At 38.1% G+C, this 21,069-nt stretch overlaps 1 protein-coding gene across 1 annotated transcript in view; it reads right to left on the reverse strand.

Moving 5' to 3' along the window:
• Nucleotides 1–21,069, reverse strand: part of HIBCH (3-hydroxyisobutyryl-CoA hydrolase) — a 125,859-nt gene that overhangs the window by 33,296 nt on the left and 71,494 nt on the right. The window contains exons 8-11 of the mRNA XM_026454401.2: nucleotides 19,484–19,629; nucleotides 16,974–17,060; nucleotides 13,526–13,584; nucleotides 12,040–12,121 (exon numbers count right to left, since the gene is read on the reverse strand). Of these exons, the coding sequence (XP_026310186.1) occupies nucleotides 12,040–12,121; nucleotides 13,526–13,584; nucleotides 16,974–17,060; nucleotides 19,484–19,629 (374 nt within the window). The remainder of the gene's footprint in view (nucleotides 1–12,039; nucleotides 12,122–13,525; nucleotides 13,585–16,973; nucleotides 17,061–19,483; nucleotides 19,630–21,069) is intronic.

Below are 21,069 nucleotides of genomic sequence, written 5' to 3' on the forward strand. Positions count from 1 at the left end.
CTACTAAAAAATACAAAAATCAGCGAGGCACAGTGGTGGGCACCTGTAATCCCAGCTACTCAGGAGGCTGAGGCAAGAGAATTGCTTGAACCCAGGAGGCGGAGGTTGCAGTGAGCCAAGATTGTGCCATTGCACTCCAGCCTGGGTGACAGAGCAAGTCTATGTCTTAAAAAAAAAAAAACCCTCAAACAAAATGTATGATGTGAGAAGCCAGTACAATGGTTATTTATCCTGGAGAAGAGGTGGCGAGTGGGAGGGCACACAAGTAAGACATCTGGGGCACTCTGTAAATGTTTCTTTGTGGCAGACTGCCACAATTACTACTTGAGACCGTCACTATGACAATTACTACTGTTACTACTTGAGACTGTCATTACCAGATTGAATGAAGGGGGAGGAACACAGAAGTGAAAACTTAAGACAAAAGTAACTATTTTAAAGGAAGGGGCTGGGGAAGAAGAAGACGGCTCCCTGCTTCTAGTGAGCAAAGGCAGTGCTTGAGCTTCTACAGCCCTTTGTATTTATTGGGTAACAAGAGCAAGGAGGAAGAGGTAATGATTGGTCAGCTGCTTAACTGATCACAGGTTCATATTATTACTAACAGGCTTCAGATGTACCTAATCAAAAGAAACACTGCACTTGGGCATGACTGCCCTCAGTATTCCTTATGGGTGGGATACATAGTTTGTCAGTTTGCCAACATTCTGCGTTTATGAGAACAGTTTGCTGTTACTCATATGGCCTCCAGTGGTATACTGAGTGGATCACGACCCTTAATCTTTCGGCCTCCAACATTTCTTATGTTCATGTGAAAAAATATTGAGGTATACATACATGATTTCTGTATTTTTCTGTATGTTACACTTTAAAAATGTGAGTTCTTAAAATACGCATACTCGGAAAAAACTCACAGAATTCAAGCAGTTAAGTATAATATAAGGACCATTATGATCTGCCCCCATTCATCTTTTTGGCCATATTTCCTGGTATGTTACTCCTTGTTCCTTGCTCTGCACTTTCCAAACATTTCTGTACGTGGTATTCTCTCCGGAATACCCTTTGGCACCTGGCAACTCACTTTCATCTTTTAGACTTTGCTCAGATTTCACTTCCTCATGAGGCCTCTCAGAATCCCTCCATCGTTCTATGGACATCCATAATAATTTGTGCCTCTATTTTAGCAGCACTTGCCACACTGCATTGTAATTGTTCATTTATATGTGTGTTTCACTAGATTGCCAACTCCCTGAGAACAGATACTGGATTGTCATTTTCATACTTCAGAGGCTGCTATGGCACCTTACCCATTCATTCATTCATCATACCTACCATGTAAATACTCTGTCATAGGTGCCAGGAGATAAGGGTTAAGCAAGCTTCCAGGAGTTAATGGTGTGTGCTAGATATCACTCAATAAAGCAAAAAGGTAAAAGGTTGAGAGAAAAAGACACATAATAGAATGGAGACAAGCAGACAGAGGTGCACAGACCTTCATGGAGTAACACTGCCATTTTAAGGTGTTTTACAATATTGCCACTAAAGATCTGGAGCTGTGTTGTGTTGCTGTAAGGTTTATACGGGAAATGTCTCTTGGCATTTGTCCTCAGGGTTAAATGAAACTAAGCTGAAGGTCAAATTTAATTCACAAGTATTTTAATAACAAGTCATATCATCTGTTATACTAAAACCAAGCGACAAAAGCTCTATTACACTCTGTTAAATGGTCTTTAATTTTTTAAACTAGTTTAAATCAACCATATTTAAGAGTTACGTTCTGCTTTTAATTGTAAATATTTTTCTAAGTAATCATCTTATACCTTATATACAGATATCTATAAATCATTTCCAGAAGTGTTCCGACTGACAATAAACTGATACAAATACAAAATACTTAAACAAGAACAAGTTAATGTCTATTTCACTAACTAGTTCAGTTTCACAGAAATATTTCTATTTTTTAGTATATTTTCACCAATCTGAAACGTCATATTACTATACAAAGATCAAAACAGACCTTCAAAACATGGTACTAATATTCTTTTTTGTATCTTAGAATAAAAGGTTTAGAGTTAGTGCAAGAAGGCTGCCTTTTGCAACCTGATCTTAAGACTTTTCTGGTAACTTCTTAAAGACATTAACAATTTATATAAAATGAAAAGATACTATCTAAAGATGCAAGTACTACTATTTTATGTTTCCTAAATGCCAATGATAGCATTTAAAGGTCACTAAGGCCCATCGGTGAACTAGAAAACTGTTTTCTCTTCTTGTCTACATAAACTGATGCATTCTTCCCTTTATCATACTCTTTCCCCAAAGCACAATGTATCCATCAACACTGGCATTAAACTGCTCTTATTAGTAGCAATAAATGGTATATTATAATGGGTACATTCAGCAAATATAACGCATACATCTATAGGTCAAACTGTTAGTATGTCATTTTATTTTTTAAATAGTTCTACTGATGTTAGTCATATATAGTAAAATTCACTTAGCTTAAGTGCATAGTTCTATGAGTTTTGATAAGTGTATACAGTTGTATAATTATCCCCACAATCAAGATATAGAACATTTCTAACACCCCAAAGAGTTCTTCTTACCCCCTGGCAATTGATCTGTTTTCTATTCAAATACTTTTATTTTTTCTAGAATTTCATAAAAACAAAGCCATACAAGGAGTGGTCCTTTGCATACACATCTTTCGTTGACATAATGCTTCCAAGATTTATCATGTTTTATCAGTAGCTCATTCCTTCTTAGAGAGTAGTATTCCATTGTATAAATAAATTACAATAAGTTCATTCAGTAATTAATATACATTCAGCTGTTTCTAGATTTTGGCTATTATGAACAAAGTTCCAATGAACTTGTAAACACAAGCATTTGTGTGGATTCATGTTTACACTTTCTTGGATAAATCTCACAGAGTGGGGCTGTTGCATCTTGGTAAGTTTAACTTTATAAGAAACTGCCAAACTGCATTCTTGCTGCAATGTGTAATTCTAGGTGCCCCACGTTCATATATATATATATATATATACACACACACACACACACACACACACAAAGTTCATATATATATACATGTACACACACACACATACTGTAAGTTCTGGGATACATGTGCAGAATGTGTAGGTTTGTTACATAGGTATACACGTGCCATGGTGGTTTGCTGCACCCATTAACCTGTCATCTAGGTTTTAACCCCACAAGTATTAGGTATTTGTCCTAATGCTCTCCCTCCCTTTGCCCCTTACCCTGACAGGCCCGTGTGTGATGTTCCCCTCCCTGTGTCAATATGTTCTCACTGTTCAACTCCCACTTATGAGTGAGAACATGCGGTGTTTGGTTTTCTGTTCTTGTATTAGTTTTGTATTAGTTTACCGAGAATGATGGTTTCCAGCTTCATCTATGTCCCTGCAAAGGACATGAACTCATTCTTTTTTCCACAGCTGCATAGTATTCCATGGCATATATATGCCACATTTTCTTTATCCAGTCTCTCACTGATGGGCATTTGGGTTGGATCCAGGTCTTTACTATTATAAATAGTGCTGCAATAAACACATGTGTGCATGTATCTTTATAGTAGAATGATTTATAATCCTTTGGGTATATACCCAGGAAAGGGATTGCTGGGTCAAATGGTATTTCTGGTTCTAGATCCTTGAGGAATTGCCAAATTGCCACATTGTCTTCCACAATGGTTGAACTAATTTACACTCCTACCAACAGTGTAAAAGCATTCCTATTTCTCCACATCCTCGCCAGTATCTGTTGTTTCCAGACTTTTTAATGATCTCCATTCTAACTGGTGTGAGATGGTTATCTCACTGTGGTTTTGATTTGCCTTTCTCTAATGATCAGTGATGATGAACTTCTTTTCGTATGTTTGTTGGCCACGTAAATGTCTTTGTTTGTTTGTTTTGAGACAGAATCTTGCTCTTGTCACCCAGGCTGGAGGGCAGTAGGGCAATCTTGGCTCACTGCAACCTCTGCCTTCCGGGTTCAAGCAATTTCCCTGCCTCAGCCTCCACAGTAGCTGGGATTATAGGCATGCACTACCATGCCTGGCTAATTTTTGTATTTTTAGTAGAGATGCAGTTTCATCGTATCAGTCAGTCTGGCCTTGAACTCCTGACCTCGTGATCTGCCCGCCGTGGCCCCCCAAAGTGCTGGCATTACAGGCGTGAGTCACCACGCCTGGCCATAAATGTCTTCTTTTGAGAAGTGTCTGTTCACATCCTTCACCCACTTTTTGAAGGGGTTTTTTCTTGTAAATTTAAGAATCTTGTAGATTCTGGATATTAGATCTTTGTCAGATGGATAGATTGCAAAAATTTTCTCCCATTCTGTGAGTTGCCTGTTCACTCTGATGAGTGTTTCTTTTGCTGCACAGAGCTCTTTAATTTAATTAGATCCTATTTCTCAACTTTGGTTTTTGTTGCAATTGTTTTTGGTGGTTTAGTCATGAAGTCTTTGCCCATGACTATGTTCTGAATGGTATTGCCTAGGTTCTCTTCTAGAGTTTTTATGGTTTTAGGTCTTATGCTTAGGTCTTTAATCCATCTTGAATTAATTTTTGTATGAAGTGTAAGGAAGGGGTCCAATTTCAGTTTTCTGCATATGGCTAGCCAATTTTCCCAACAACATTTATTAAATATGGAATCCTTTCCCCACTGCTTGTTTTTGTCAGGTTTGTTGAAGATCAGATGGTTGTAGGTGTGTGGTGTTACTTCTGAGGTCTCTGTTCTGTTCCATTGGTCTATTTACATGTGTTGGTACCACTATACCATGCTGTTTTGGTTACTCTAGCCTTGTAGTATAGTTTGAAGTCAGGTAGCATGATGCCTCCAACTTTGTCCTTTTTGCTTAGGATTCCCTTCAGTATATGGGCTCTATTTTGATTCCATATGAAATTTAAAGTAATTTTTTCTAGATCTGTGAAGAAAGTCAATGGTAGCTTAATGGGAATAGCACTGAATCTAAACATTACTTTGGGCAGTATGGACATTTTCATGATATTGATTCTTCCTATCCATAAGCATAGCATGTTTATCCATTTGTGTCCTCTCTTACTTCATTGAGTAGTGGTTTGCAGTTCTCCTTTTTTGTTTTTGCTTTTGTTTTGTTTTTGAGACAGAGTTTCCCTCCTCTGCCCAAGCTGGAATGCAATGGTACAGTCTCAGGTCACTGCAACCTCCAACTCCCAGGCTCAAGTGATTCTCCTGCCTCAGCCTCCTGAGTAGCTGGGATTATAGGCATGCGCCACCACACCCAGCTAATTTTTGTATTTTTAATAGAGACAAGGTTTCACCATGTTGGCCAGGCTGGTCTTGAACTCCTGACCTCAGGTGATCTGCCCATCTCACCCCTCAAAGTGCTGGGATTACAAGTGTGAGCCACCATGCCCAGCCTTCACGTCACTTGTAAGTTGTATTCCTATTTTATTTTCTTTGTAGCAATTGTGAATGGAAGTTCACTCATGATTTGGCTATTATTGGTATATAGGAATGCTTGTGATTTTTGCACATTGATTTCGTATCCTGAGACTCTGTTGAACTTATCAGCTTAAGGAGTTTTGGGGCTGACACAATGAGGTTTTCTAAATATACAATCATGTCATCTGCAGACAGGGACAATTTGACTTCCTCTCTTCCTATTTGAATACCCTTTCTTTCTTTCTCTTGCCTGATTGCCCTGGCCAGAACTTCCAATACTATGCTGAGTAGGAGTGGTGAGAGAGGGCATTCTGGTCTTGTGCCAGTTTTCCAAGGGAATGCTGCCAGCTTTTGCCCATTCAGTATGATACTGGCTGTGGGTTTGTCATAAACAGCTCTTATTTTTTGAGATATGTTCCATAATACCTAGTTTATTCAGTGTTTTTAGCACGAAGGGGTCAATTTTATTGAATGCCTTTTCTGCATCTATTGTAATCATGCAGTTTTTGTCACTGGTTTTGTTTATGTGATGGATTACATTTATTGATTTGCTTATGTTGAACCAGCTTTGCATCCCAGGGATGAAGCCGACTTGATTGGTGGTGGATAAGCTTTCTGATGTGACCCTGGATTATGTTTGACAGTATTTTATTGAATATTTCCAAATTGATGTTTATCAGGGATATTGGCCTGTTTATATATATACACATTTTTTTTTTTTTTTTTTCAAGACAGAGTTTTGCCTTGTCGCCTAGGCTGGAGTGCAATGGGGCAATCTCGGCTCACCACAACGTCTGCCTCCCAGGTTCAAGCAATTCTCTTACCTCAGCCTCCCGAGTAGCTGGGATTACAGGCATGTGCCACCACGCCCAGCTAATTTTGTATTTTTAGTAGAAATGGGGCTTCTCCATGTTAGTCAGGCTGGTCTCAAACTCCGGACCTCAGGTGATCTGCCCGTCTCAGCTTCCTGAAGTGCTGGGATTACAGGCGTGAGCCACCGCACCTGGCCTTGAAATATTTTTTTTACCCTTGTGTCTCTGCCAGGTTTTGGTATCAGGATGATGCTGACCTCATAAAATGAGTTAGGGAGGAGTCCCCCTTTTTGTATTGCTTGGAATATTTTCAGAAGGAATGGCACCAGCTCCTCTTTGTACCTCTGGCAGAATTCGGCTGTGAATCTGTCTAGTCCTGAGCTTTTTTTGGTTAGTAGGCCATTAATTACTGCCTCAATTTCAGAACTTGTTATTGGTCTATTTAGGGATTCGACTTCTTCCTGGTTTAGTCCTGGGAAGGTGTATGTGTCTAGGAATTTATCCATTTCTTCTAGATTTTCTAGTTTATTTGTGGAGAGGTGTTTACAGCATTGTCTGATGGTAGTTTGTATTTCTGTGGGATCAGTGGTGATATCCCCTTTATCATTTTTTTTATCGTGTCTATTTGAGTCTTCTCTCTTTTCTTATTAGCCTGGCTAGTGGTCTATTTTGTTAATTTTTTCAAAATCCAGCTCCTGGATTCATTGATTATTTGAAGGGTTTTTTTTGTGTCTCTATCTCCTTCAGTTCTGCTTAGTTATTTCCTGTCTTCTGCTAGTTTTTGAATTTGTTTGCTCTTATTTCTCTAGTTCTTTTAACTGTGATGTAAGGGTGTTGATTTTAGATCTTTTCCACTTTCTGATGTGGGTATTTAGTGCTATAAACTTCCCTCTAAACACTGCTTCAGCTGTGTTGTGATTCTGGTACATTGTGTCTTTGTTCTCAATGGTTTTAAAGAACTTAATTTATTTCTGCCTTAATTTCGTTATTTACCCAGTAGTCATTCAGCAGCAGGTTGTTCACTTTCCATGTATTTTGTGGTTTTGAGTGAGTTTCTTAACCCTGAGTTCTAATTTGATTGCACTGTGGTCTGAGAGACTGTTTGTTATGATTTCCGTTCTTTTGCATTTGCTGAGGAGTTTTACTTCCAATTATATAGTTGATTTTAGAATAAATGCTATGTGGTACTGAAAATAATGTATATTATGTTGACTTGGGGTAGAGGTCCACTTGGTCCAGAACTGAGTTCAAGTCTTGAATATCATTGTTAATTTTCTGTCTCATTGATCTAATATTGAAAGTAGGGTGGTTAAAGTCTCCCAGTATTATTGTCTGGGAGTCTAAATCTCTTTGTAGGTCTCTAAAAACTTGCTTTATGAATCTTGGTGCTCCTGTATTGATGCATCTATATTTAGGATAGTTAGCTCTTCTTGTTACATTGATCCCTTTACCATTATGTAATGCCTTTGTCTTTTCTTATTGCTTTTGGTTTAAAGTCTATTTTATTAGAGACTAGGATTGCAACCTCTGCTTTTTTGCTTTCCATTTGCTTGGTAAATATTCCTCCATCCCTTTATTTTGAACCTATATGTGTCTCTGCATGTGAGATGGGTCACTTGAATACAGCACACTGATGGGTCTTGACTCTTCATCCAATTTGCTAGTCTGTATCTTTTAATTGGTGCATTTAGTCTGCTGTTAGTCTGATAGGCTTTCCTTTGTAGGTAACCCTACCTTTCTCTCTGGTTGCCCTTAACATTTTTTCATTTCAACCTTGAAGAATCTGAAGATTATGTGTCTTGGCGTGGCTCTTCACAGGGAGTATCTTTGTGGTGTTCTCTGTATTTCCTGAAATTTTTTTTTTTTTTTTTATTATACTTTAAGTTCTAGGGTACATGTGCATAACGTGCAGGTTTGTTACATATGTATACATGTGCCATGTTGGTGTGCTGCAACCATCAACTCGTCAGCACCCATCAATTCATCATTTATATCAGGTATAACTCCCCAATGCAATCCCTCCCCCCTCCCCATGATAGGCCCCATTGTGTGATGTTCCCCTTCCCGAGTCCAAGTGAGCTCATTGTTCAGTTCCCACCTTTGAGTGAGAACATGCGGTGTTTGGTTTTCTCTTCTTGTGATAGTTTGCTAAGAATGATGGTTTCCAGCTGCATCCATGTCCCTACAAAGGACACAAACTCATCCTTTTTTATGGCTGCATAGTATTCCATGGTGTATATGTGCCACATTTTCTTAATCCAGTCTGTCACTGATGGACATTTGGGTTGATTCCAAGTCTTTGCTATTGTGAATAGTGCCGCAATAAACATACGTGTGCATGTGTCTTTGTAGTAGCATAATTTAGAATCCTTTGGGTATATACCCAGTAGTGGGATGGCTGGGTCATATGGTACATCTAGTTCTAGATCCTTGAGGAATTGCCATACTCTTTAAAACCACAATGAGATACCATCTCACACCAGTTAGAATGGCAATCATTAAAAAATCAGGAAACAACAGGTGTTGGAGAGGATGTGGAGAAATAGGAACACTTTTACACTGTTGGTGGGATTGTAAACTAGTTCCTGAATTTGAATGTTGGCTTGTCTTGCTAGATTGGGGAAGTTCTCCTGCACAACATCCTGAAGTGTGTTTTCCAACTTGTCTCCATTCTCCTGTCATTTTCAGGTACACCAATCAATCGTAGGTCTGGTCTTTTCACATAGTCCCATATTTCTTGGAGGCTTTGTTCATTCCTTTTCATTCTTTTTTCTCTAATCTTGTCTTCACATTTTATTTAAGTTGATCTTCAATCTCTGATATCCTTTCTTCTGCTTGATTGATCTGATTATTGATACTTGTTCTTCAAGATTTATGTTCTTCTCTAAACAGGTTATTCTAGTTAGCAGTTCCAGTAACCTTTTATCAAAGTTCTTAGCTTCCTTGCATTGGGTTAGACCATGCTCCTTCAGCTCAGAGGAGTTTGTTATTACACACCTTCTGAAGCCTACTTCTGTCAATTCATCAAACTCATTTCCATCCAGTTTTGTGCCCTTGCTGGAGAGGAATTGTAATCATTTGGAAGAGAAGAGTCATTACGGTTTTTGGAATTTTCAGCATTGTTGCACTGGATTCTCCTCATCTTCGAGTGTTTATTCACCTTTGATCTTTGATGCTGATGGCTTCTGAATGGGGTTTTTTGTATGGGTGTCCTTTTTGTTGATGTGAGGTGCTTGCTGCATACAAAGGGAATACAGAATGGGTAGTACAACGAGGTAGTCATCAATACTAGTTATGACCATGTGATCAGCAGCAGAAATGGAGACTATAATTGTCATGAGTATTTCCTCCATCTTTTGCTAAAAACAGGTTTGTGCATGTATATACTTGTACTAAGAAAATACCTTTATTTCCTTTTCCTTTATCATGCGACAAAGATTTACTGACTTAATATTGGCATTTAAGTACTGCTAACTTTATGTAACAGTATTTGGGTTGGGAACTGGTGCGTTTCTGGTTGTACAAAGGATAGTTGCATTATGTTAGGCATAATTATGACCTTATTATTGTCTTTATTAGAAGCCTCAGGAGATGTGTATGGGTTCAAGTTGACAAGGGGTGGACTTGTGAAGGTGAATACTGAGTGCCAACCTGACTGGATTGAAGGATACAAAGTATCGATCCTGGGTGTGTCTCTGAGGGTGTTGCCAAAAGAGATTAACATTTGAATCAGTGGGCTGAGCAAGGCAGATCCACCCTTAATCTGATGGGCACAAACTAATCAGCTGCCAGAGAATATAAAGCAGGCAGAAAAATGTGAAAAGGAGAAACTGGCCTAGCCTCCCAGCCTGTATCTTTCTCCCATGCTGGATGCTTCCTGCCCTTGAATATCAGACCCCAAGTTCTTCAGTTTTGAGACTCAGACTGGTCTTCCTTGCTCCTCAAGTTTGTAGACAGCCTACTGTGGGACCTTGTGATCATGCAGGTTAATACTTAATAAACTCCCCTTTATATACATATCTCCCATTAGTTCTTTCCCTATAGAGAATCCTAATACACCAACTTAAAGTCAGATTCTTTGAATTACAAAATGACTATCTACGCAAATATTCCTGGAAGTTGTTAACAATAACAATCTACTTTTGTGAGTTAGGGAAATAAATGGCTGGTCTACCTGCTCTAATTTATGCCTATCCTTGAAAGTTTAATAAAATTCTAATACTGTATAAGATCCCATGGGACAAATTAATTTTGGATTTCCCCCCTAAGAATACAGTAAAAGGCCCGGTGTGGTGGCTCACGCCTGTAATCCCAGCACTCTGGGAAGCAGAGGTGGGTGAACCACTTGAGCCCAGGAGGTCGAGACCAGCCTGGCCAACATGGTGAAACCTTGTCTCTACAAAAAAATACAAAAAATTAGCCAGGCGTGGTGGCACACACCCATAGTCCCAGCTACTCAGGAGGCTGAGGTGTGAAGATTACTTGAGCCTGGGAGGCTGAGGCTGCAGTGAGTTGTGATTGCACCACTGTCCTCCAGCCTGGGCAACAGGGCAAGATTCTGTCTCAAAAAAAGGAAAACAAACAAAAAAATACAGTGACAATGGAGGAAATATTTTCACCTTTACAGGTAAGACTATTAAAATTTTTTCTCAATATGTTTCTTGACAACTGAAATGCTATGATTACAGAAAAACATTATGGAATCATGATGTAGAGCTTAATTTATATATATATATATATATATATATGAAAAATGCAATCAGATGAAGACAAGCTAAAACACCTTTTAAGTAAAAGGAAACATACCTTTTCTTTCCTTTGTCTAGAAGTCTGAAATATCCCAACTTTCATAATCATACTAGAGGTCCATGAATGTCAATACCTAGTATGTACACATTTATACAAAAATGGCACTTCTGCTAACAGTTGAGTTACGTGTCAAAAAGATCAACGTGTACCTAACACAGAAACACTACATAAGACTCAGCTATGGGCCGGGCGCGGTGGCTCAAGCCTGTAATCCCAGCACTTTGGGAGGCCGAGACAGGCGGATCACGAGGTCAGGAGATCGAAACCATCCTGGCTAACACGGTGAAACCCCGTCTCTACTAAAAAAATACAAAAATCTAGCTGGGCGAGGTGGCGGGTGCCTGTAGTCCCAGCTACTCAGGAGGCTGAGGCAGGAGAATGGTGGGAACCCGGGAGGCGGAGCTTGCAGTGAGCTGAGATCCGGCCACTACACTCCAGCCTGGCTGATAGAGCGAGACTTCGTCTCAACAACAACAACAAAAAAAAGACTCAGCTATGGCAAGAGATGGAGTCTCTCACTTGTTTAAAAACATCACTTTTTAATTAAACCTCCTGTTTAGAAAGACCATATTAAGTAGAATTTATAGATCGATGTCACAATTGCAATGTATCATAAGGTGACTATTCTCCAGTGACCCAGCCCTTCTAATTAAAGTGTCCCTAAAAACCTTCCTCCATAGGACAAGGAGGACTATTTGGAAATGAAGCATGCTTACTAAAGTCCTCTGTTACATTCAAAGGAGATAAAACTAGATTGGCTTTGCCCTCAATGACCAGCAGGTAGACATGGCACTCAGATTTAGGTCAAGGTTAGTAGAACTGATTTCTGAAGCTCACTAAATTTGGGAAAAAAGAAAACACAATGTGTGGGCTATGTTACCACCAATGGAGCACAAATACCCCCTTAGAGAGGCTTCCCTGTCACCGGACTTCACTGTGTTCAGTCAGGGCAGAAAGGATTCCAAAATTACCTTCAATTGCTCTAGGGCAAAAGATGAACCATCTTGCTTTAAGTTTTCAATAATTTCTTCCACGGTATTGGCTGAAAAACAACTATAAAAAAAAGGAATGTGACTTCACCAATGTGTAAGTGATTTCCTGTTTCTAACATACTGATGAATCTGAACATAGGCTTTCCCCCACCTCTATTTCAATAATGAAGAATTGTCTAACCTCTTTAATAGGACGTAAAAAGAGAGCACTGCTTCCCTGGGTAAGTATTTGCAGTCTACCTTCACTAACAAAATAAAATCTAAATTTTATTTTTTCTTTTGCATTTTTGCATCTATTGTATTTCCATGTAAAGAGATAATTCAACAATGAAGCATCGATGCTTCTAAATTGTAGAGATGGTTGTCTTATTCTCTAATACTTTTCCTCCTCTTGTTTCCCAAAGCCAGTCTGTCAATCTCTCAAATCACTGCACAAAACCTTTTTTGCTGAGCGGCTTGTCAAGACTTTCAGAGAAGATGAATTTAAAAAGGTAAAAGTTAATTCAATTATAATTTTTTAGCTTCTCTTCCCCACTTAAAAAGATATTTTGCACAAATATAAATTCAAATCACTGCACAAAATCTTTTTGCTGTTCAGCTTGTTGAGATCTTCAGAGAAGATGAATTTACAAAAATAAAAGTTAATTCAATTATTATTTTCTAACTGCTCTTTCCCCACTTTAAAAAAAAAAAAAGTATTTTGTACTAAGATGAATTCTCATGGTAGATGACTTAAATATAATGAATTTATTTCGCCCAGAAAGAGAGGGAAAGAAGCTACTTTCAAAGATAAGTGAAAAAAAGCCCTATGCTGGCCAGCCATCACGCCTGCAATCCCAGCACTTTGAGAAGTCGAGGAGGATGAATCACCTTAGATCAGGAGTTGGAGACCAGCCTGGTCAACATGGCGAAACCCCGTCTCTATTGAAAATACAAAAGTTAGCCAGGCATGGTAGCAGGTGCCTGTAGTCCCAGCTACTCAGGAAGTTGAGGCGTAAGAATTGCTTGAACCCGGAAGGCGGAGGTTGCAGTGAGCAGAGATTGTACCACTGCACTCCAGCCTGGGGGACAGAGCGAGGGACAGGACAGGACAAGAGAGAGAGGAGAGGGGAGGGGAGGGGAGAGGAGAGGAGAGGAGAGGAAAGAGAAGAGAAGAGAAGAGAAGAGAAGAGAAGAGAAGAGAAGAGAAGAGAAGAGAAGAGAGAAGAGAAGAGAAGAGAAGAGAAGAGAAGAGAAGAGAAGAGAAGAGAAGAGAAGAGAAAAAGAAAAAGAAAAGAAAGGAAAGAAAGAAAAGAAAAGAGAAAAAAAGGAAAGGAAAGGAAGGAAAGAAAACTCTATACTATCTGATCTCAGAATTCAGTGCACTAACAAACACAGTGTAATAAAAATTGTAATTACAATGTTAGCAAATTCATTTTAACATAGTCTTTCCAAAGGAATATATAACTGAGATCTTTTTAGGTACCTGTTTATTTTGTCCATGTGTTCCTCAAGCATAAAAGACTTGTCTTGATCAATCTTAGACTGTTTGAAAAGAAAAATTTTTTAATAACTTTGAACACAATTTTTTAATCCTTAAAAATTCATATTTAATGATACCCTTTGTGAAAGATTGTCACTTGTCACTTTCAAATTACATCTAACTGTCTCATGAATAATTACCACTGTATGATCAAAATTCAGACAGCACGTAGAACTCTAGCTCTTAAAATTATCAACAGCAAAAATGTTTTAGTATTATTATTTACATGTATAAATATATGTAACCACTATTACATTTACTACATTATCACTAAAATATATCTGTGAATTTAAGGATTGTAAGGGACCTGAAAGGTCAACCTGCCCAAATTTCCATCCTAGTCAGAAATTCCCACCATATGCCTGGTATGCCTACAGCTCTGACCTTCAGGGAGAGAAAACAGCACCTCTCAAGAAGGAGGAGCTCACAAATGCTGGAACAACTGAATAATTAGGTTTCTGTTGTTAATTCTGGAACAAAACCCAATGCTACCATGTTTATAGTTCTAGTTAATCTCTTTCACCTTAACCACTTCTCACATGACACAGTTTTGTGTCCCCTCATGATCCAGGTCCTTCTTATGGTCAAGTTCCAGTTTATCAAGGTCATTCTTCCAAGTACGGGACACTTATCTTAGCTGTAGGTGTGGCTGGATGGTAGCAAAGTATAAGAGGGTTCTGCAGGCCCTTGACTGCTTTAGATATACTTTTCTTAATTGGACTAACTCTGAGTTAGTGTTGAGACAGGCCTATGATTGCAACTGATTCACACTAAGCTCCAATTATATAAGACTTTTTTTTTTTAACCTGTGCCATGTAGGCTGTTTCTTCTACTCTGTACTTAATGAATTTAGTACTTTGGGTTAAAACACAAGATTTGCACTTATTTTTTTTAAATTTCACATTGTTACTATTGAGCAGATCACTCTAAACTCTAAGGGTTGTTTTTTCATCCATATTCTTTTTCCTAATTTATTTTTCTTAGTTCTAAATCAACTTGATCAAAATGTTATCAGTGGTCTCCAAATCACTTGCGAAAAATACTGAATAAATCTAAGATGACTTCCCTACAAACTAACTCCTATACATTTAGTAGAACTCTTTGATAAGCCTGTCAACCCCCACAAACCATAATTCATCCCATATTTACTCAATTCGACAGCAGGAGACTATCAAACGCTCTGATAAAAACAAGTGAAATCCTCATGCGCTCTGTATTCATATTCTCTCCACGAAGTACTTGGTGGCCCCGCCAATCTGTACTCATGTTCTTCAGTTCTGGGTAATTTTTTTGGTACTATTTCTCTAAATATTTCCTCCCCTCTATCTTCTCTATTATGAATTCCTAATAATTAGATTTTGGACCTCTTGGAATAATACCTCTAGTTTTCCATTCTCTCTCTATTTCATTATCCTTTTCTGTTAGAGTTTTCCTCAACCATGGATTTTCATCTGTTCTGGGTTTTTTATTTCCCACTTTTGTTATCATTTTAAAAATTTTACAGGCATAACCAGTACCAAGGTCAGCCAGTAGCCATCAACATCTAGGCAAGGCCCTCCAGCAGCAAAACAATTATGACTCACTGAAAGCTCAGATGATCATTAGTATTTTTAGCCAAATTATTTTATAATTATAAATTAGTAAGATATGTACCTGTGTTTAGAAATGATGCTCCTGCATACTCAACAGACTACAGTACAGTGTAAAAGTTTTATGACTGCTGGAAAACCAAAACATTCACGTGACTAGTTTTATTGCCATGGTGTGGAACCAAATTGAGATTATCTGAGGCATGCCTATATTATTCTTTGAATTATCTTTATAACATCTGTTGTTAACAGGTAAAATATTTTCCTCTTATCTCAAGATAACAGTTATAGATTGGTGTTTGTCTTTTTAAGTTTCCTTCTTCTTGCATTAACTGTTTCCTTCCAGTGCCTTTGTTGTTTGTTTTGGCCTAGGAATATTTGTTTTTCTATGCAAAGCACTAAAATTAGGAAGCTTTGTGTCTGATGTCAATTGCAGTTATGGGACTCTCAATTGTATGAAACACTGTAAGATGATCAGGCAAGATGTGTTAAGGGATCCATTAATTTCAATGTCTATGGGGTTTTTTTTCTTCCAATGTATCACTTAGGAGTGAGGTGGGATGCAGCGGTTCTGCAAGCCAACTAGGGAAAAGGGACAGAGGTCTTCCAATTCAGTATGTCTCACCTCTCTTCAGTACAGTACTTTGCCAATCTCTACTGTCAGCTAGACCTGACTGATTTGGTTTCTCTAAGGAGTAAGTCTCTACTCTTCTGCCAGGCTACTGAAAGATAGCTACTCTTAGTTGTACAAGAAGACTTGTGGAGGGGCCCAGCCCAGTGCTCATGCCTGTAATCCCAGCACTTTGGGAAGCCAAGGAGGGTGGATCATTTGAGGTCACAAGTTCAAAACCAGCCTGGCCAACATGGTGACACCCTGTCTCTACTGAAATACAAAAATTAGCTGGGCATGGTGGTGCACGCCTGTAATCCTAGCTACTCAGGAGGCTGAGGCATGAGAATCACTTGAATCTGGAAGGCGGAGGTTGCCATGAGCCGAGATTGCGCCACTGCGCTCCAGCCTGGGTGACAGAGCTAGATTGTTTCAAAAAAAAAAAAAACTTACCGTAAATCCTCCTGTTTTTCTGCCCCATTCTACACCCTAGTCTTCAGAAGGACTTGGTCCCTTTTAAAGGGTCTACAGCAAGAATCAGCTGACTTCTTATTGGCTTTCAGAGTTCTTTGGTTTAAGTTAAATCACTCATCCTGCTGATTTCAAGCTTCCAAAATACTAACATCTCATGTCTGCCACTGTCTCCTCTTCTGTTCTACTTGTCTTTGTGGGTTTGTGCCTTTTTTATTCACTTATTACAATTTTGAATGGTGTTTTAGGAGGCAGCATGTATTCAATCATGTTTAACTAGAAGTTATAGAGTGTTTTTAAAGATTCTTGGCTCTTACAAGAAAATTTACAGCAGACAACGTAAGTAAGGAATTAAAAATACATGCTGCAATATACTTTATTAAATATAAATAAATGTTGAGAGTTTGCAGCTCCACAAATAGTGTTAACATTGAACACCTTTTACAGAAATGCCACAACCTTTGCAAAGATTGATTACAAGACTATGCACTGAAGTTAACCAGCAGTGGGAAGACAGCTATGCAGCTGCACAGGAAAGAAGTCATCTTATTAGCTGGCTATACTAACAACTGTGAAGCACTGATTCTTCCACCACGCTTTAAATAAATCCTTAGTACATTTATTTATATTTACAAACTATAATATTCACCAATTGCCAGTTTTTAAATCACTTCCCCTCTCCATGAATTAAAACCTGAGGTTAGAATATTAACAAGATTACCTCTGTATGGTAATTTTCTAAGACAGATGCAATATTTTCTTTTGAAGGAGATTTCAAGGCTAACAAATCTTCCTCTAACATGGCCAACTAAAGGGGGGGGGGGAATAAAGGAAAAATCTGAGATCCAATAGAAACAGAAAGTTTTATAAAATCTCATCTTCTTTTTTAGAATTCTTGACTTTAAATTATGATGCTTTCTCTTCAGGTGAATCACTGAAAGAAATTTTGACTTAAGTTGAATGAACAGGTATTCCCACACAGCAAATATAGCCTTCAAAGGAATTAAAAAAGATGGAAGAAATTAAGGAGGAGAAATAGAGACATTTATCTTTGTTTCTCTCAGTCTATTGAGTACTTGGAACCAAAGACCTACATCATAAATTTTATTTTATTTTTAATTAATTTTAACCAAAATTGCCACGAATGATTAGTGGTTATCACAGACAATGCACAACACTATAATGCAGCTTCACTTATTTCTCCATCTAATCCCTCACTTAATCTACCCTACACTGAGCCAAATAGGACTTTTTACTGTTCCTAAAACATAGTTAATGCTTTCCTGCCCCTGTGATTTCATTAAAAGTTTCCTTTACCTGACAATACCTTTTCCTGATAATACTCACCTTAAGGCCAGCTGTATTGCAACCTTTATGAAAAGGCTTCTAGTCCTTTCTTACAGGTAAGCTCTTCCTCCTTTCAATTCTTTGAGTATTTTCTTTGTATTGTTTTTACACTTACCACTTTACCTCTGCCAGATGAGAGAGATGTTTATTTATCTTTTGTACCCACTTCTAATCGCATCCCCAAAGTATATTCCTCTTTTTCATATCCTCTACAGGCCCTGAGGATGTCTGTCTACTCATTGCAGATACCAGTACTGGACACATTGACAAAGAAAGGGGTTATGCATCAGCTCTCTCTTATCCTAAACTAAATTCCACTGTAATTAAGGGTGTCCCTTTCAGACAGGATAATCGCATGCCCATGTTTGCTTCCTGTTATAGCTCAAGGGAAGTATGAGACCACTCAATGTGACTGAGGATGCCCACAACACAAAGATCTGAATCTTCAGCCAAACGTGACAGAAGGCCTTCATAACAGTGTAGAGACAACCTTCAATTTTGTATGCTTCATACATTTTACAGAATCTGTAACAGTGTGAGAAACAAGAACAAAGCTTATCAACATAAAAATTTCCACAGCCAATTTATAAAGTTTGTGAAGATAATTCTATTAGTGACCAAACAGTACATTTTTATACTATCCAGCTGTTTTACTTCAATGGCCAAAGAGGATGTGTGAGAATAAATCTCCATCATTTGTAAAACGTCCTTGGGGGAACTCACATGATAGTCCAACTGTCAGTATAATCTCTGGCATCCTTACCCAAAACAGAAGAATGTTACAGATATAAGGATAAAAAGGGCCATCCTTTGTGGAAAAAAAGGGACTCTCAATGAAAAATCTGGTCACCCCTACAAATATAAAACCGCATTAAAAGTATTAATAATAATTAAATTTGGAGTGTTTACTATACGTCAGTTACTGGGCTAGGCATGTAACATAAATTTTCTAATTTAATTTTTATAGCTTTCCTTCCCATATCCTAAAACACCCTTCCCTTCAGATCAACTATTCATCTGATGACTATGTGCTTCCTTGGAAGCTGACTTTACCCCACAGATCCAAGGACAGAGCATGCATTACCTAGGATAGGCCAGAAGCTATATTGTACCTACTCATATGGTTCAGGAATGAGATAAGCCAGTTCAGTCAGAGTGAACTAAGCCAGGTGAAGCAAAATACATCCTAAGTCTCTTGCTGGGAATTCTGAGGCAAAACTACCTTGAATTGGGTCTTCTGTCACATGTAACATAAGGAGTTTCAACGACTATGTAATAGTGTCATCTCCATTCTGCAGATGGGAAAATGGGGGGCAAAAGAGGCTAAGTTCCAGTTAAGATTTAAACTCAGACTATTTACTTATTCTTTTCCACTATGTTATCCCGTGCTGAGAAAATTGGCCACACTGTTTTTTTTTTAAAGCAAAGATAAGTAACATGTGTTCTTTGTAACAGATGTATTTCAGAAAAGTCAAATGCAATTACTTTCAATGCACTAGGGAAACTCATAACCAAAAGAAGCCTTCAAAATGTCTTCAAATAAAGGCTATCTTTTTATATATAAATTTAAATTTGTACATATTAGATTTTCTTAAGGTAGGCATGACTTTTTATTTAAAAGACTCTAATTGTTCACTTAAAAATACTCAATAAAGGTACCAACCCTGAATCCAGCTATCATTATTTCCAGTTTGCATATGAGGAAACAGAATTAGAGAGCTTATGCACTTTCTCCAAGGTAACACAGCTATAAACTAACAGGTCCAGGATTCACACCACGATTTCACCAAATGTCTGTGGATCTCAATCACCCACTGTACCTTCCCACGCACAATTTTGTCTTGTTATTCCAACAATACAAAATGCAAACATCTGAAAAAGTACCTTTTCAGAATCTACAAAGTGTGTAGCAATTCCTGCTCTGTACACATCTCTTCCTTTTAGTCTGAATCCTGTTAATGCAAGGAAGTAACCAAGTTTTCCTTGAAGTCGTGGCAAGAAATAACCTCCACCCACATCAGGGAACAGTCCTGTAATTAAATGTAACAAAAAGAGATAATCGTGATTCAAATGAAAAAGATAAATATAACCTCTTTGCTGTAGATCACACAACCATTTCTCTCTGGAGCTTGAATATACATTACAAATATTATTAAACTAAGTACTATACAGTGCAATCAATATCACAAACGACTTGCTATAAACTGTGCTAACTTAACTTGGGTATTTTTCAAAACCTTCATGTCTCATTCCTATAGAAGTCAGTAAAGTATTTGACGACACGATGTTTTGTATATTAGAAGTATATGTTACCTAAATTTTCTCACCACTGATTTACTTTTGAAGAATCTCCAAAATAGGTAAAAATTTCAAAAACCTATTTCCAAATCAGCACAGGAAAAAAATACATAATCTATGGCCTATTATAGCAAAATTATTACCATTTAAATCATTTCCCAAACTTAGTCAATCATCTAATATTCGAGATGTTTAAATACTGATGCAATAACCACGAGTCCTACTAAATGAACAGGTTTATACCTAATAAAATCATTTGCATTTACATTTTTCTTAACCACCAGTATTTTAAAATTCTCTACTGGTAACAACTGAAAATAGCATATAACGCCAGGTACCGTGGCTCACGCCTGTAATCCCAGCACTTTGGGAGGCCGGGAGGCCGAGAAGGGCAGATCAACTGAGGTCAGGAGTTCGAGACCAGTCTGGCCAACATGGTGAAACTCTGTCTCTACTAAAATTACAAAAATTAGCCAGGCATGGTGGCACATGCCTGCAATCCCACCTACTGGGGAGGCTGAGGCAGGAGAATCGCTTGAACCCGGGAGGCAGAGGTTGCAGTGATCCAAGATCACGCCACTGTACTCCACCCTGGGCAACAGAGCAAGACTCCATGTCAAATAAAAAAATAATAATAATAATAATAATAATAAAGAAAATAGCGTATATACAAGTAGTTACCAGCATATTCCTTTGGGTGTTTAAGATCTTAAACAACTATGACCCTCTGGTTTTATAATTTATGTATCTGTTCTGAAGTTTCCTTTAATTATGTTGGGATAAAAATGCAAACACTAAAATTCTCTCCAGTTCTACTTTACAAAAAGGTTCTAGACTTAAAAGAAAAAGCATCATGCTCCTGCAAACAGAAATATCTCTTAGTACCTCAAACTAGCTAGGTCTCAAGTTAAACTCATAACCTCCCCGTGCCATTCCCACAATCTTCCTCCAGCATCACCTACCTCAATAAAGGATGCAACCATCCAGCCTTGACACCTTCTCTTTTTTTTTTTTTTTTTTTTAATTATACTTTAAGTTCTAGGGTACATGTGCATAACGTGCAGGTTTGTTACATATGTATACATGTGCCATGTTGGTGTGCTGCAACCATCAACTCGTCAGCACCCATCAGTTCATCATTTATATCAGGTATAACTCCCCAATGCAATCCC

This window comes from Piliocolobus tephrosceles, chromosome 11 (assembly GCF_002776525.5).
Source record: "Piliocolobus tephrosceles isolate RC106 chromosome 11, ASM277652v3, whole genome shotgun sequence".
Lineage (NCBI taxonomy): Eukaryota > Metazoa > Chordata > Mammalia > Primates > Cercopithecidae > Piliocolobus > Piliocolobus tephrosceles.